The sequence below is a fragment of the Pectinophora gossypiella genome, chromosome 27 (assembly GCF_024362695.1).
Source record: "Pectinophora gossypiella chromosome 27, ilPecGoss1.1, whole genome shotgun sequence".
Lineage (NCBI taxonomy): Eukaryota > Metazoa > Arthropoda > Insecta > Lepidoptera > Gelechiidae > Pectinophora > Pectinophora gossypiella.
In genome coordinates, this window is record NC_065430.1 from 257,238 (window position 1) to 275,163 (window position 17,926).

Sequence of the window (17,926 nt, forward strand, 5' to 3'; positions counted from 1 at the left end):
CTCGGCTGCATTAGCAGTCCTTAATAACCATCAATCCGCACTGGGCCCGCGTGGTGGTTTCAGGCCCGATCTCCCTATCCATCCTTAGGGAAGGCCCGTGCCCCAGCAGTGGGGACGTTAATGGCCTGATGATGATGATTTATTTGATTTTGTGTGTGTCAATGTCAGGTGGACTGCTTCTCGTACGGCATGGTGGTGTACGAGATGGTGACCCTGCGCGCACCCTTCGAGGGCCACGAGGCCGTCAAGGAGGCCGTGCTGGAGGGCGCCCGGCCAACGCTCTCGCCCAGGGTAAGATACCACACATCGGTTGATCCCACCAAGATCACCTACTCAGAGAAGTTATAAACTGGAGTTGCGCACGCGTTCCCCTCTGCCGGTGTACTGGAACGATCGATTAGTGTCACGGAAAGAAAAAAGAAGAAAGAGGTAGGAAAGGCCCTAACGCGCATTTCGTATGAGAACTAATACTCCTGCAAACAGATAACTACGATAGCTCTACTGCTTCTCAAATTCCATAGCCACTTTACCATTGTTCGGTGTAATACACCAAACACGCGTCTAACGCAAACACGTTATGCGTCGTCAGCACATTGCCGACGAATCGCGGTAATTTATATTTTATAATTAGTGCATTTGTCGGTATCGGCGCGACCGGGTGCATTCGAAACATATTAACAATTAACATTCAACATTTATTCTACTTTAGTAAACATTAATTATCTCCAGAATTGTCTTTTAATAATCAACACTCACTGACAATCCTCACTACTGAGCTAACCGAACAACCATCAATTATATTTTATGTGATAGATTGAAACTTATCGGTTGAAATTGAGTTTTAATAAACATTTTTTTTGAATTCATTTCCCCTATTTTGCCTCTCTGACTCCAGGACCTGGAGTACCCGTGCTGCATCCTAGAGATGATGCGCCGCTGCTGGGCCGCAGCGCCGGCGCTGCGCCCCTCGGCCGCCGCGCTGGTGGCGCTGTGCTGCGCGCCCGAGCTGCCCAACCTGCAAGACGCCGCGTCGTGCAGGCAGGCCGCGGCCGCTGTGGCCGTGCCCGTCGACACCGGTTGGTACTCCATACAACATTCTACTTCTTACACAGACGCTTCACATAATGTTGTCGTACATACACAGCGCGTGTTACGAGGTTACTTTATTTGTTTGAATGTGTGGGAAGGTGTGTTCGTGTGTGTGTGTGTGTGTGTGTGTATAAGGATGGGTGTGTGTGTGATAGGGTTAGCATGGTTGTGTGGATGTATGTGTCTGGGTGTATGTCTGTGTGTGTGGGTGTCTCTATGTGTGTGGGTGTGTGGGTGTGGGTGTGGGTGTGTGTCTGTGGATGTGCGTGTGTGTGTGTGTGTGTGTGGGGGGGAAGTGTGTGTGTGTGGGGGGGGGGGGGAGTGTGTGTTTTACGGTGGGTCTGTGATAGGGTTAGCGTGGGTGTGTGGATGTGTGAGAGGTGACTGCATATGTGAGAGGGTGCGTGCGTATGTGTGGTGTGTGCGGGTAACTAACACGAAGTCTGTCCGTGGATATTACCTTGTGCCCATTTCACGTGCTCAATTTACGTCAACTTTTTAGAAATGTATCTGTTGAATGCTAGTTATTTGATATTGCATATTATGTTGTTTGGTCCAGAGGAGGGCGGCGGGTGGGAGGTGTGGTACGCGGGCGAGCCGGAGCGGGTTCACACCCTGCTGTGCACGCCCACCGCCTTCACTCACCACCACACGGTGCGGATACCGCCCGGTAAGTTATGTACCTGTCGTGGCCAAATCATAGAATTGATCATTTCATGATGTAATTAAAGCACATAATAACGGGTTCTTACCACGTTTAAATGGGTATATTTAAACGCGGTAAGAACCCGTTATTATGTGCTTTAATTATGATAATAACCGCGTAAACTTAAAACAATGTATTTCATGATGTGATCGATCATTTCATGGAATGGTCATATTTCAGAGTGACTCAATTACTGACTCTAATATTCTTATCTCGTCTAATATCTCGATTTATCTCGTGTAATATTATAATGGCTGTAGACTGCTGGTTGTAAGGATAGACAATCAGTAGAAAACGAAATTTAAATCTTCAAAAATTTGAATTCTGCACCAGCACAAGAAGGAAAGACCTCCTACAGACCCCTGCACCAAAGATGGAATTGTTCAAAACTAGTCCTTACTACCGAGCTATAAACATATACAATGCATTGCCAAAGCACTTAAGAAATAATATGGAATCACAAACATTTAACAAAAACCTAAAAGACTATTTGTGTGTAAAAGGGTACTATACGATAAATGAATTTATAAATGATAAAAAATTATAACATGCATGAAATATAATATAACAGAATAACAATTTTAAGAATAAAATGACGAAAACGAGACAATAACAAATAAAATAATAAAAATATAATATGATCCCACTAATAATATAACATAATATTACAGCATGATCAAATAAAATTATTCTTATAATAAAATCACAAATATGATAAATATAGCATGATCCAATACCACTAATTGATATCTATATTTAATGTTTTTATTTATTATGACAATCACGCAGTCCGCGCAAATTTTGCAACACCCTTCCAGGGTCATGTACTTACCTCATTAATAAAAAAAAAAATTTGTTTCACGTTTACAAACAGTAAGTCAATAGAGCGCAAACAGACAGAGACACATAGAGAAAATAAATTAAATGCATTTTCGAAGGTGTGCGCTATGACCGATTGACTGATGGAGTTGCATTATTGGTTTCAGTGAAGACAGATCCGGTGACAGTGACGGCCATGTGCCGCGTGGGGCCACGCGTGTGGCTCGGGGACTCCGCCGGGAGAGTGTCTGTGTACAGGTGGGTCTCCATCCACTATCTTGATAAAAAAAAGTTTATTTCGTTTACAATAACCTTAATTAACAATAATCAGGGTTGGAGCCTGCTAGTAAGTGCAAAAACACCTGTGACAACAGGATCCGCTCCTCCATAGCCATTCTTAATTATACAACCATGTGCCATGAAGTCTTTGATGAGAGAGGAAGAAGTGAAAGCAGTGTCAGGGTCGTCATCATCATCAATTTTAGAGCCACGCTCTTGTCGGTGTAGCATTCTCCATTCTTGTATATCAAAGCCCAATTCCTTCACTTCCTTATAAGACACGACGTTTACCTCTTTGATCTGGGGGCTTAAAATGGTCTCTGTGGTCCAGTGGTTGAGCGTTGAACTCACGATCCGGAGGCCCCGGGTTCGAATCCCGGTGGGGCGATATCACAAAAATCACTTTGGTTAGGGCTGATCACCTGATTGTCCGAAAGTAAGACGATCCATGCTTCGCAAGGCATGTTAAGCCGTTGGTCCCGGTTACTGTTTACTGATGTCAGGGGCCTTTGGCGGTTCAATCATAACCCTGAGACCAGGGTTGACGAGGTCGGTATTCACAACCTACACGATAAGGAGGGAAGAATGTGGTGGTGCATTCCAGCGCGGCGTCGTGCGCGCGCGAGTGGGAGGTGTGCGTGCGCGAGGCGGTGGGCGGCGCCGCGGCGGCCGTGGCGGCGCTGTGCCCGCTGGCGCCGCTGCGCCGGGTGGCGCTGGCGCTGCGCAGTGGCAGGTCGGTATCTCCATAGCCTCCGGGCTCCAGGGTCTTGAGCGTTGGGCTCACGATCCAGAAGTCCTGGCTTCCAATCCCATTGGTGACATATCACATAAATCACTCTGTACTACTTACTGATGTAAGTAAGTAGTCGTTACAAGAGCCATGTCAGGGTCCTTTGACAGCTCAATAGTAACCTTGACATCAGAAAAAGAAGAGTATCTTCATCGTCATCATCAGCCGGAAATCGTCCCCTGCAAAAGTATGTAAGTAACGGAAAATAAGATAAGATAAGATAAAATTTATTGCGTATAAAAGTTGATTACACAGTAAACACTTAACACTACATTGTTTAGCTAGATTAATACAATATTTAAGGTATAGCTACTGACACTTAAAATAGGAAAATTAATTCCTGTGCTATAAGCATCAGTAACCATTTCATTAGTATGTACAATAGCCAGTACTACGAATTTATTTACGATGCAAAGTGCTGTTGAATGAAAAGATAAATGTGTGAGTGTTGTGTGAGTGTGTGTAATGTGTTTGTGTGTGTGTGTGTGTGTGTGTGTGTGTGTGTGTGTGTGTGCGCGCTCCTGCGTGCGTGTTTGCGTGGTATGATAATATGTGAAGTGCTATCTACACTAGGGTTAGAAGTAAGTCTTCCGTTTGCTTATAGGTTAGACCTTGGAGCCATTTACACACTGTGATTTTACAGATAAAGTTATTTTGTTGATGGATGGAGAGAGTGCGGTGTACGTTGTTGTAAAGGAAAGGACCAAGGAAACTGAAAAACCGTTTACTGAATACTGTTTTGTGTGGAGTGGTTTTGGCTACCAGGTGGTTTCGTCTACAAGAAGTAGGGTTGAAAACAGTTAGTTTATGCTGCATAAGGACTGTGTGAAAGATAAACAATTGTCTGATGGTGAGCACTTGACAGATGTCATACAGAGTAGTGGGAAAAAAAATAATTTAAAGAAACACTAAAATTTTTCACGAATTTTGCGCCAGGCATTTCCACTTGATATCAACTCAGAATCATCCCCCTCAGTATTCGTTACGATGTCACTAACACAATGGTGATGATTCGAGTACACACAATCAAATCAAATCAATTTATTTGCGAGAACACATAGAATTCAAAAAAGGTGGTAAAATTATTCAAATAACAATGTTGTGATGTGTTCGGCCTGCATAGCATGCAGGCGTACAAATATACATAAAAAAATAAAGAAATTGTACATTGAAAAGAAAATTATACTTATTATTATTTTATTTTTTTTAATTATAGTTGTCATGTCTGTTTTATAAACAAAACAATGTTCATACATTGTTTTAAGTTTACGCGGTTATTATCATAATTAAAGCACATAATAACGGGTTCTTACCGCGTTTAAATGGGGATATGAGACTCCCGATATTTCGACACTGTTGCAAGTGCCATGATCACGGGATGACTGATGAGATTGGAGTGGAGTAGGTAGATCCATAATTTTCTACGGGCAGACATATCTGTCTACCCTCTTTCTCTGCCGCTTGTTTATGTTTTTGATACCGGAATGTTCGGAACCATCTGAACTCGCACGAAACTCACTACGACAAACCGCACTCACTGTGTCCTCACGTTTTTTCACCACATTAGGCCGTTTCAAGCTTTTTACAACACCTACTACCGGATTCCACATACTCGACAACTTGAACCCGTCTTCCCTGTTGAAATTTTTATGTTTTCTGATCATGGCACTTGCAACAGTGTCGAAATATCGGGAGTCTCATATCCCCATTTAAACGCGGTAAGAACCCGTTATTATGTGCTTTAAAACAATGTTCTCCCCAGGTTGTTCCTGGTGACGAGCACGCGCCCGGAGGCGGAGGGCAGCTTCGTGCTGACCGAGCTGGGCACCGCCACCGAGCTGTGCTGCCTCACGGCCCTCGCCACGCACCAGGGGTCAGTAGACTAACACCAGCTCGTAGGGGACACTCGTGCGTGCGAGTGAGACAGAGGATGCGCGAGCTCCCTTACTCTTTAGCGGCTTATGGCTATTTAAGACTAAAGTATGCCCCAGAGGGAGTGAGGTTGGCGCTGCGAATTGGTACGGGCAGAGAGCGTCCTTTTGACGTACTTAAAGTGTATTTCTTGCAAATGATGTTCACTACTTGACCGGGCAAATGTTGCAGTTCTATACGTAGTATCTATGGCCCCCCACCAATTCGTTTAGGGCGCCGACTTCACTCTCTCTGGGTTTTACTTTAGTCGAGATTCGAACCCGGGACCTTTGGATCGTGAGCCCAACGCTGAACCACGGAGGCCACGGAGGCTGAACCACTTTCCGATTCCAAGGTGTCATACTATATATTCATCATCATCAGCCCATTAACGTCCCCACTGCTGGGGCACGGGCCTTCCCTATGGATGGATAGGGAGATCGGGCCTTAAACCACCACGCGGGCCCAGTGCGGATTGATGGTTATTAACGACTGCTAATGCAGCCGGGACCAACGGCTTAACGTGCCTTCCGAAGCATGGAGGAGCTCGAGATGAAAACTTTTTTTTTGTGGTCACCCATCCTATGACCGGCCTTTGCGAAAGATGCTTAACTTCAACAATCGCAGACCGAGCGCGTTTACCGCTGCGCCACCGAGCTATCGACCCATGATCTCTGCCCGTGAAGGGATTAATGGAAATGATGATGATCATTCCAGCTGGGAGGTATGGGCGGGCGGCGAAGGCCTGTACGCGTACGGCGTGTGCAGCACGGGCGTGTGCGGCGCGGACACCCTGGCGCTGCCCACCCCGCAGCCCAGCAGGCGTGCAGACGCGGAGCAGCCGCCGCAGCACCAGCGGGTGACGCTGCTGGCGGCCAGCAGCGACCAACCATTCGTCTTCGTCTTCTGCGACCCTGGTATGTTGATGGCTGTGGCACCTGGACTTTTTAACACTTCCAAGGACAGAACGTCTAATGACGTTCCGATTCCAAGGTACTACCTATTACTATCCTACTACTATTGGTGGTTACTATCTATTATGAACCATTAATGACCCATGGTCCCGTGAAAGGGTTAATAATGCACATTTTTACAAACACGCAGCGGTCGGCCAATCAGAGCGCCCGCCTACTTGATTAAATGTTTCTTTGGTTGGCACTACTGACTACCTTTTCCGGTGTCGCCATATTTTTTTCTCTTGTTAAGTCTGTGTTTGTGTCCACCGGGTTGTTTTAATATTAATCCTGTCAAATCTAGTTTAAAACCTTATGAAAGTAAACAGTGATTCCAAAAATCGTAATAGTTTAATTTCTGTCTAACACATTCAACCTAAATGGCGATTTTATGTCCTGGCTACTCCTGGGAAAGAAGTGTGTCAGGATCGAAGCAAATGGAACTCTATAGTCTCTGCTTACCCCGGTGGGAAATAGGCGTGAGTTTATGTATACGTATGTGGGATAGGGCATGAAGGAAACGTTAGGTCCCCGATACCGACCCCGCCGGCGTGGTCGACGATTTCCCTCATTCAGCGCTTATCGCTATCGACCCACTAGGGTCGATTAATTCTTTCAAATATTTTTCCTCTCAGACGACGCCCTGAGCCGAGGTTCGCGCCCAACTGGGCACCCTCAGGCCTGTTGTCTTAAACGTTGTATCGGGTGAGAGCCTTCAGCGCTCCCCATTTGTCCGGCCAAGTAGTTAATGCCATCTGCGGCAAATCTACAATAAGTCACGTCAAAAAAAAAAAAAAAGAAGGAAACGATTATTATTTATTTAACTTTATTTTAACCGTTGTATAAATGTCAAATATGTTAGTGCGACTGAGTCCTAAAGTGGGTACATTATATTGCTCATGACTGTACTACCCCACATACGTATACGTATGGGTGACGTCACGGACGTCGTGTTTACTGACGGTACGACATCTCGTTGCTCCGATAAAAAAATATTTACCTCAGTAATTACAGTGCGTCACGTATACAAAAAGATTAAGAAGACCCTAGTGAGTAGTATATATTGTGGGATTGCAGTGAAGTGCTTGGATTGCGGTGCTAAACTAAAAATAAAAAATCCACTCGCGACTCGTAAGCCTAAAGTGTACCCACATAAATAATTACTACAGCAAAGTGGCAAATAAAACTCGTACATTGCATATAACACGTATATTTGTAGTAAAATTTTACACAAGTTATATTATTATTAAGTATACTACTTAAACTAAATTACAAAGTGACACTACAAATATTGTGCGAATATTTACATCACACTACCGCCACCTGTTAGGTTTGTTGTGAACTTTTGTACTTAATAATAAACGGATCGGTCGAGCTATTACAACTATGCCGGTGAAGTGCAGTGCGTGCTGTAAATTCATGTCCCTACCAGACGGCATCGTGTGTCCTGGCTGCAAAGGGGCAAGCCATAGGTCGTGTGTCAATGTACCTAGGGACACACAAATACACGAATCTTGGCGTTGCCCGAGCTGTAGAGCCAGAATGCCTACAAAGAATGATAATAGCACGCCCATACGCGGTGTAGGTATCGCCTATTTATTGGACGACTCAATGTCTGAGTCTTCGGCTGCCACCCAGCCAGCCAGCATCGAGCTTGGTGACGCGCGTGAGGTCGCTGCCTCGCTCAACACAACAGCGCTCGACGTCACTGTCGAGTACAAAGAGCCGGAGGCCGTCCTGTCTGCGGAAATGCGAAAGTTTCGCGAAGAGATGCGGCAGAACCGGGAAGAGCTCCGTGAGGAGATGAGGCAGACTCGGAAGGAGATCCGCGCGTTCCGCCAGGACATGCAGGACCTGCGTGCCATGGTGTCCTCCTGTGACGCACGGCTCAGTAGGCTGGAGGAAAGGGTCGACGCAGTGGAGCGGACTGCGAGTGTCAGGGGGGACGGTGCCCAAGGTGGGCTCATCAGCGCGTTGGAGTCGACGGTCGCGCAACTGAAGCAAGATCTCGATGATCGCGACCAGGAGCTTCTCCTGAACGACATCGAGATCTCCGGCATTCCCGAGGAGAGTGGAGAGAATGTCGCCCACCTCGTTGCGGCGTGCGCCGCGAAGCTCGGAGTGACCGTCGACGAGCGCGATATGGTCAGCTGTGTGCGTGTAGGCGGAGTGCGCGCGGGGAGCGAGGGCGTCCCTCGTCCGCGCAACATCGCCGTGCGGCGCGCGCGCCCCACCACACCCGACCCGGTCCTGCGCGAGGCGCGCGGGCGCCGCACCGTCACTACAGAGGGGATAGGACTACGCGCCGAACCTAGACGCTTCTATGTAAACGAGCGCCTAACCAAGAACAACCGCTTGTTGTTCGGCCGTGCTCGTAAGTTGGCGGGTTCCACTAATTGGCGGTACGTTTGGACACGAGATGGCAAAATTTTCACCCGCCGAGACCAGGGAGCCCCGGCTAACCGGATTAGATCCGAAAAAGATCTTGATAGGGTTTTTGGTCCGACTCAAGTTTGTCCCGCCCCCGCAGCAGTCGAGGGCAATAACTCGGCCTGATTTGAATGTAACTATACGTATCACTGTAGCTTGTATCTATTGTCTGTTTGTTTTCTATCGTTTGTTTATATTGTTGTTATTTGCCGTGTGGCTTGGTCATCAGTGGTGGATCGTGCAAGCCGTTATTAATATGTGTGTATATATGGTATATTATAATAATAAATTATATAAACAAAATAACAATATTAAATCGCATATACGTTCACCTTACATAAACTACATTATAACATTCACAACGCAACATTCGTACTCTAACATTTTATCACATTATTTCATAAATATTTACATGGCCCTTTTACTTAAGGATATATACATACTCACACATATACATCCATGCTCATATAATCATAACTTAGCAATTCTGATACAACACAATGCAATAAATTTATGGAACTTAGGTAAATACAATTCAATAATATTTTATTCTTATATAATTCAATAATTTGCGCAAATTCAAAGTTGGGTTATTTAATGCGGGTTCGTTGGGGACAAAACATGACGAATTTCTCGTGGCGATGGATCGCCATAATGTGGATGTGTTAGCCATTAACGAGACTTGGTTACACGATGGTCAGGAGGGGCGCGCGCCCGCCGTGCCGGGATACCGGCTACGGCACATACCGCGCCCGCCCGGGCGCTTCCTACGCGGTGGCGGTGTCGGATATTACATCCGGCGCGGTATCGCCGTGCGCGTGCTGCCCCACCCACCAACTCCACCGGTTGAGCAAATGTGGCTAGCAGTTACTATTTGTGGTTGTAAGTTGGTGATAGGCACGGCCTACAGACCCGATTGGGTAACTGTCGACTCATTTATGGATGCCCTTTCATCGTCTCTGGAAGCATTTGCTTGGTGCAGTAATGTCATATTGTTGGGCGATTTTAATATTAACGTCGCGGACACATTAAATCCGGAGGTAAAAAAGCTCAATGAATTTTTGACTTGCTTTAAACTTACACAATTGGTAACAGATTTCACGCATTTCACTTCGTATAGTCAAACTATTATAGACGTAGTATGTACGGATATACGAGGTTGCACTACAACTGTAGATTATATACCCGATCTTGGTAAGCATGCGTTCGTTACTTGCTTATTGAATATTCCCAAGTTTAAACCATCTCCTGTGAAGATCACCCGCAGGGGACTGCGGGACATAGACAGGGATACGTTTAGGGAACATCTAGATTTGGTGGAGTGGAGTAAAATTGCGGCAGTTTCGGGTGTAGATGACTTGGTTTTAATGTTTAATAATGCTTTACTTGCCCTTTTTGATCTGCATGCCCCATTGGAGACGTTCACAGTGAAGCACCAGCAGTATCCTTGGATAACTTATAATATCAAAATTATGATGAAAAAACGTGATGATGCTCACAAGCGAGCACGTATAACTGGTTTAGATTCCCATAAGGAGTATTATAAGGATTTAAAGCACTTAGTGGAAAAGGCTCTGACCAGAGAAAAACAGGCTTATTACGACCACTACGTCAATAGAAACTGTAATGATCCTCGCACACTCTGGTCTCATATAAAGAAAAATGTCAGAATCAAACCACAATTAGAAGTACCATCAAATATATTTAACGATCCTGATGTTATAAACGATCACTTCTTGGACGTTCCTAGTGCTGGAAATGTGCCATTCTCAAATTTATGCTTCTTTCGCGATCAATGTAAGGTCACTTCAACTTTCGTGCTGGGCAGGGTTTCAGAGGATGAAGTGCTGAAGGAAATTAACTTCCTTAGTTCTAACGCCATCGGCATAGACGGTATCTCCTTAGATATGTTAATACTAACACTCTCCCATACTGCGCCTGTAATCACCTCTATTATAAACAAATCTATCGAGACTTGTACCTTTCCCCGCATATGGCAGAGCGCAATTGTCAAACCGCTGCCGAAAAAATCTTGTCCAGCTACTTTAAAGGATCTTCGCCCAATAAGTATTTTGCCGTGCCTATCGAAAATTTTGGAAAGGATCGTTGCCAAGCAGATGAGAACCTATTTGGAACAGAATGAAATACTCCCCGTATTACAGTCCGGATTTAGGAAATCTCACAGCACAACAACTGCTCTTTTGAACGTGGTTGATGACATTTTGGCTGCTCAGGACGTAGGGCAGGGTACGATATTGGCGCTTCTCGATTTTTCCCGGGCATTCGATTGCATAGACGTACCCTTACTTTTAGCAAAGTTACATTATTACGGGTTTAGCGCATCTGCCATCAAATGGTTTAATAGTTATTTTGCCTATCGGAGCCAATTTGTTGAAATGCAAAATGAGAGGGGCGAATCTCAGGTTTCCCAAACGAAAACCGTTACTCGTGGGGTCCCACAAGGGTCTATACTGGGCCCACTGCTTTTTATTATATATAGTGCCGATGTAGTAACACACATCCATGATTGCAAGTATCATATATATGCCGACGATTTACAAGTTTACATTTCATGTAAACCAAGTGAGACACATTTAGCTGTGGCCAAATTGAATAATGATCTTGAGCGTATTACTTCCTGGTCTGAGAAAAATTCACTAGTTCTCAACGGAAGTAAAACCAAATATATGATATTAGGGTCAAAACAGCAGTTAAACAGAATATCAAGTTACGGGGTGAATGTGAACATCAGGGGCGAAACAGTGGAGCGGGTTACAGAAGCACGAAACCTTGGTCTTCTTATGGATGAGGAATTGAGATTTGAAAAATACATAATTAATACAGCTGCTAATTGCTTCTATCGGCTCAAAACCTTATATCTGATTAGACAGTTCATCAATACTGGCACTCGTATAAAGCTCTGCGATTCCCTTGTTCTGTCCAAATTCAATTATATGGATGTCGTTTACGGTCCTCGGCTCCTTGCACGGTCACGGAAGTTGATTCAGAGGGTGCAAAATGCGTGTGCAAGATTTTGCTTTAAAATACCTCCCCGCACGCACGTTACGCCGTTCTTAAATAATGCAAATATTGTGAAAATGAATGCTCGAAGACATCTGCATCTCGCTACACTTCTATTCGGAGTTGTAAAATATAGTATACCATCCTATCTTGCTAAAAAACTGGTGTGGTCCCGTGATGTTCAGTCATATCAAACACGCTCGACGATCTACTCACTAGCAATGCCGCGCCATCGTACTGTTGCCTTTCGCGGAAGTTTCCGGTTCGCCGCATCCAAGTGTTGGAACGATCTACCGCCACCAATTCGTAGTCTGAAAACCATCAATAATTTTAAACTTCATTTCAAGCAACATCTTCTGCGAGTACAAAAGAGTTCTTAATAAACCAGTCAAACCTACCTCTGTGGTCCAGACACGACACGATGGCGGAGTCTAACTTGCGACGCGGATGCGACGGCAATATAGCTCTAACAGGCACACAGCTACTCATTGAAAATACACTAGTAGGCGGTACACAAATATTCGTCTAGTCTGTTCATTGGGGGTTATTTGTTATTTTTTATTGTAATTATGGTCACTGATTCGTTAAATGTTTTTTATTATCAATCAATTAATTATATTTTTTATTCCCAGCACTTTTAAAACCACAAAAAAAACATTCGCGATGGGTTTTTGTACAAGCTGATTACGTAATGATCGTTGCACTCGGACGGCAGTGGCGGTTGAAACTGACGTAATGCGTTTGATAAAAATGTTGACGTAGTAAGCCCGCTAACGGTAGTTTTTCTTTTTTTACTCCGTCCAAACCAGTTTGGGTTGCAACGTATACTACGTTCTTTCGTTCAAATCCGCACGCACACTAACTTGAAACACATTCTAACATTTCTAACTTTATTTATTTGTTTATTTTATCGTTTTATATGTATTGTTTTGTAAGTATTATTGTATTTCTTTCATGTATTTGTAGATACACTGCACACACACACGCTTTTAATTATGTTTTTGTAAACTACTTTGTTTTCATAGTATAAGTAAATAATATTATGTATTCATTCAAGTTGTATTTGTGGGAGACACGGCTTCCGTGCCTCACTTAGCAGGGTCCACAGAATACCAGCGTCGTGGCTAGCGCCGCGGCTTATGCTGAGTGAGGCCCTTTTATAAAGGACACCACCACCATCGTTGACCAGTCCATACACTCAATTATTTGTATTTCTCGTGTATGTTGTTTTTATTATGTGTTTTTTTTTTGTGTGTTACTCCGTGTTTTAAATTATATATTTGTTTTGTATTTGTTACTGTGGTGTCCCTTTATAATAAACGCTTCTTTCTTTCTTTTCTTTCTTTCTTTCTTTACTAGATTTAAGACCTTTAACAATGTATATTCGAGCAAATAAATGTTTTTATTATTATATACCGTCACTGGCCTCGATTCCTGCAGACACCGCCTAATTTTATTTTAAGTTATATCCGTCATTTTCATATCCGTCGAAAAGCAAAGGGACGGATGATTCACAGCTCTTAATTTTAGGAAGAATGAGTAAATGAATGAATAACCCGGCCGAATCAAAAGGTACGTCGCTGGTATGCAATCCGTTTGACGTGCTGTCTACTTAACTGTGTCGGGTTATTGACGAATGTAAAATTTTTAGACGGTTGGTTTAGATTTGTGCTTAAAATTGACGTGTGTTCCATAAATTTTATGCTTGTCGATTACCCGTCCCTTTCCTTTTCGGCGGATATGAAAATGACAGATATAACTTAAAATAAAATTAGATGGTATTTACAGGAATTAGCACAATTCTTATCTTATCTTATCTAGCCTAAAGTGTCCCACTGCTGGGCAAAGGCCTCCCTCCATTTCTTCCAGGACTCTCTCTCCAGTGCTTCCTCCGGCCAGCCTTCCAGGAAAGCATCCAAGTCGTCGCGCCATCTCCGCCTCGGTCTGCCGCGCCTGCGCCTGTCTCTATTCGGAGACCATTCTGTGGTGATCTTAGCCCACAGGTCGTTAGGCATCCGACAGACGTGACCTGCCCAATCCCACTTCAACTTGGCGCCTGCGTGGACCACATCCGCAATTTGAGTCTTAGAACGCAGCACGGTGTTTCTGACACGATCAGTCCGTTTCACACCCAACATGCTGCGTTCCATTGCTCGCTGGCAGACCTGAAGTTTGGACCTTTGAGCCTCTGTCAAAGACCAAGTCTGAGCTCCATAGGTTAATATTGGGAGAATGCACATGTCCACGAGTTTGCGTTTTAGAGATAGAGGTAAATCGCCTTTCATATGTTCCTTCATTGACCAATAGCTCCTCCACGCATTTTCGGTCCGTCGTGCAACTTCTTTGTCTTGACGTGACTGGAAGGAGACCATTTGCCCCAGGTAAATGTACTCATGGACATATTCCATTCCCCCATCATTTAAAACTACCCGTTTTTGTATGCTATTAGTCATGAGCTTAGTCTTTGACACATTCATCATCAGTCCAACCCTCAGGCTCGCCGAACTTAAATCCTGCAGCATTTTTTCTAACTCTGAAGCCGAGGAAGAAAGAAGGACGATATCATCGGCAAAGCGGAGATTATTCAGTCTCTTGCCACCAAGGTCGATACCCCGCCTCTCCCATTCTGTCGCTAGGCTCCGAAAAACTTCCTCTAGCGTGCTGGTAAATAGCTTTGGCGACAGAGGATCACCCTGCTTGACGCCCTTTTCAATTTTAAAAGATGGTCCCGTCGTTTCTAATTGTATAGCTGCTGTGCTATTGGCATAGATTATTTTTAGAAGATCTATATAAGTTTGTTGTATCTGTTGGTTCTGGAGTGCGTCAAACAAGGCGTCGTGCTTCAAACTATCAAACGCCTTGGAGTAATCGACGAAAGCTAGATATAGAGGCAAATTGAACTCTGTATGCTTTTCCAATATCTGGTTCAATGTATGCAGGTGATCAGTAGTAGAGAGTCCCGGTCGAAAACCTGCCTGTTCTGGTGGTTGGTTAAGATCCAGTCTGCCAGAAACACGGCGTTCTATGATTTTTATAAACGTTTTGTACAAGTGAGAAACAAGGCTTATGGGTCTATAATTGTTAATATCAGATTTATCTCCTTTTTTATGTAGTAAAATGATATTTGAGTGACAAAACTGCTTAGGTAGCTTTCCTGTCTTTAAGATGCAATTAAAAAAGTTTGTAATGTGTGGTAAAAGTGTGGGTGTACCAATTTTTAAGACTTCGATAGTGATACCATCCTCACCTGGACTCTTATTGTACTTCATCGCGCATAATGTTCGATGTACTTCTAGTTCTGTTATGAGAGGGATGGTATCATCATACTTGTATTCTATAATATTTGTGGATGTATGGGGTTCTGAATATAAGTTTTTGTAGAAATCAGTGCTAATCTTTAAAACTCTATCTCTGCTGCCCTGTTTCGCACCCGTGCTATCCTTGAGGCATGAAATCCAGGATTTGCTCCTTGATATGCCTTGTTTTGCAACTCTAAGAGATCTATTTTGTTCGAGTGCAATTTCGATATTTATTTTGTTGAAATTTCTAATATCTTTTCTGATACTACGTTTCACATCTCTATCTATGCGTCTAAACTCTTCCATTGTAACATTGTTTCTATGTTTTTCTCTTTGAAATATAAGTTGTAAGGTCTCATTTGATAATTTTCTATTATTAATTTTTACTTGCTTTATTTTTGTACTAGCGATTTTGATGGCTTTTTTAATATAATCATATTGGTATTGAATGTCCTCTAGGTCTTCTACGTCTGTATCTGATGTATTCAAAAGCTCAAACGAATTTTGTAACTCCAAATTAAATTGATCTTCATTAGCAATCAATGTCTCTTTGCATATTCTCTTAATTTTATCCTTAAATATTTTTGCCCTGCAAATTTTTCGGTTAAGACATATTTTTGCTCTGACTGGTCGGTGGTCGGAACTGAAATTAATCTTGTTAATTACTTCTACGTTTTTTACAATTTCTTTATGTGACGATAGTATGTAATCTATTTCATTCTTTATAGTGCCACCAGGAGAAATCCAAGTCCATCGTCTATGATGTTTTTTGTAGAAGAATGTGTTGGCTATACTAAGTTGTTGTCCGAAGGCAAATTGAAGGAGTCTGGTCCCACGATCGTTTCTATGGTCTAAGCCATGAGGTCCTACTATGTGTGCATCCTCCGTGTCTAGCCTTATTCCGACTTTTGCATTAAAGTCTCCTACTACTAGATTCCACTTGCCTCGATGTTCTTCAAGTGCCCTGTTAAGAGTATCATACAATTCTTCAACTTCGTCAACACTATGTGTGGTAGTAGGCGCGTGTACCTGGATGATAGTTAGGGTTTCCTTTTCTGATATACGGAATTTCAAAAGAGCAACTCTTTCTGAATAGGCTACGAATTCTTGTATGTTATCTTTCCAGCGTTTAGCCACAAGAAAGCCTACTCCATATTGTCCTCCAGCTACTCCGCAATGGAAGAAGATGTTATCTTCCCGCTCACAGGTTTCTTCGCCCTCTCTGCGTATTTCTGCGAGGCATACGATATCCCACTTGATGGTCCCTAAAGCATTCTCCAGTTCCAGCAGTCGATCCTCAGATTTCAAGGTTCTGACGTTGTAAGTCAAAATATTAAGTTCGGTGTCCGTTTTGGGTTTAGCATAGGTCGTTTGACGGAGAAGCGATCGCGCTCGGGGATTCTTAGCACCCCCTGCTTCAGGATCACCTTGCCAACCGTCATCGGCAAGGCGCCCAAGGCTGCCGGGCACTGGGGGCCTAACATTATTGGAAGTGTCCATATTTGTTTAGAGGGGTTTAGACAAATAACCTACCACGCTTGTCTAATGCGGGTTGGCAGGTAAGCAGTAAGTCTGCTGATTCGACCTTGGAGCGCCGCCGTTGATGTTCTAGACATTCTTCCGCCGCCGCTCTAAGTCGATGTCCTGCTTTAACACCGACTGCACTAACCAAGCCTTTAGTGTATATTTACACAAGCCTCAGTTAGCCATACGTTTCGCCAGAGCCCCGTCTGTTGTTCAGCAGGAAGTACCAACGTGCAGGTGGGGTTGGCTTTGGTTTCGTAGGTGACAATGAAACCACTTACTCCCCTTTTTAGCACAATTGAAAAGGCAAAATTACGTAATCGTCAAAATGCAATTTTAACAAACAGCCGTTTAAAGAATTTTTTTCGTTTTTTATCATAACTTTTTACCCATTTATCCAATTTAGATGACGTCAACGTAAGTTTATATTGTTTTTTTTTTATTTCTATGTCTAGCAATAGATATCATAAGATGGACTACTATTTTAGGATATTTCCATTGACGATATGATATCGTAACATTTCAGGAGTATGCGTGTACCAGTACTCGGTGTCCACCAAGCAGCAGACGGCGCGGCTCGACTGCAGCAAGCTGGTGCCCTGCTCCGAGAGCCTGCAGACCATCAGCATCGAGCACCGCGCTCCCAGCACCTGCAGGGTAGCTACGCATACTTATAAACACTAATAAATTGCATCAGTACATGTGGCATGAGTGTTATATCTTCAATCTCTCTCTCTCTCTTTATTTAAGAGCTGTGCTCTTGTCGGTCGAGTAATCGCCATTCCTCCATAGATAGGGCGTGTAGAACGGTGGTTGCCCCAATCGCCTTCCGTTCCGCAGTACACCGACCAATTTCTCAATCGCTGATGTTCTAGCTAGAGCCCTACCAGAATCCATTTCCTCGGCCTCCAACCAGTTCTGATACCGATAACTATGTTACCTACTGAATAGAGATATTTTTGAATTTGAATATATCCCCTTCACTTTAGTCATAGAGGCAGCCAATCAGCTCGCGACACCAAACACTTCAGGACCCCGATACAGACCCCGCCGGCGTGGTCGACGATTTCCCTCATTCAGCGCTTATCGCTATCGACCCACTAGG

At 43.9% G+C, this 17,926-nt stretch overlaps 2 protein-coding genes across 3 annotated transcripts in view; one reads left to right on the forward strand and one right to left on the reverse strand.

Moving 5' to 3' along the window:
• The window catches only part of LOC126378794 (leucine-rich repeat serine/threonine-protein kinase 1), a 109,999-nt gene that overhangs the window by 85,005 nt on the left and 7,068 nt on the right, over positions 1 to 17,926 (forward strand). Inside the window, exons 49-56 of the mRNA XM_050027195.1 lie at positions 169 to 291; positions 896 to 1,076; positions 1,649 to 1,759; positions 2,782 to 2,872; positions 3,498 to 3,626; positions 5,446 to 5,556; positions 6,312 to 6,511; positions 17,348 to 17,478. Of these exons, the coding sequence (XP_049883152.1) occupies positions 169 to 291; positions 896 to 1,076; positions 1,649 to 1,759; positions 2,782 to 2,872; positions 3,498 to 3,626; positions 5,446 to 5,556; positions 6,312 to 6,511; positions 17,348 to 17,478 (1,077 nt within the window). The remainder of the gene's footprint in view (positions 1 to 168; positions 292 to 895; positions 1,077 to 1,648; positions 1,760 to 2,781; positions 2,873 to 3,497; positions 3,627 to 5,445; positions 5,557 to 6,311; positions 6,512 to 17,347; positions 17,479 to 17,926) is intronic.
• The window catches only part of LOC126378776 (T-complex protein 1 subunit eta), a 299,946-nt gene that overhangs the window by 62,221 nt on the left and 219,799 nt on the right, over positions 1 to 17,926 (reverse strand). The window lies entirely within an intron of this gene.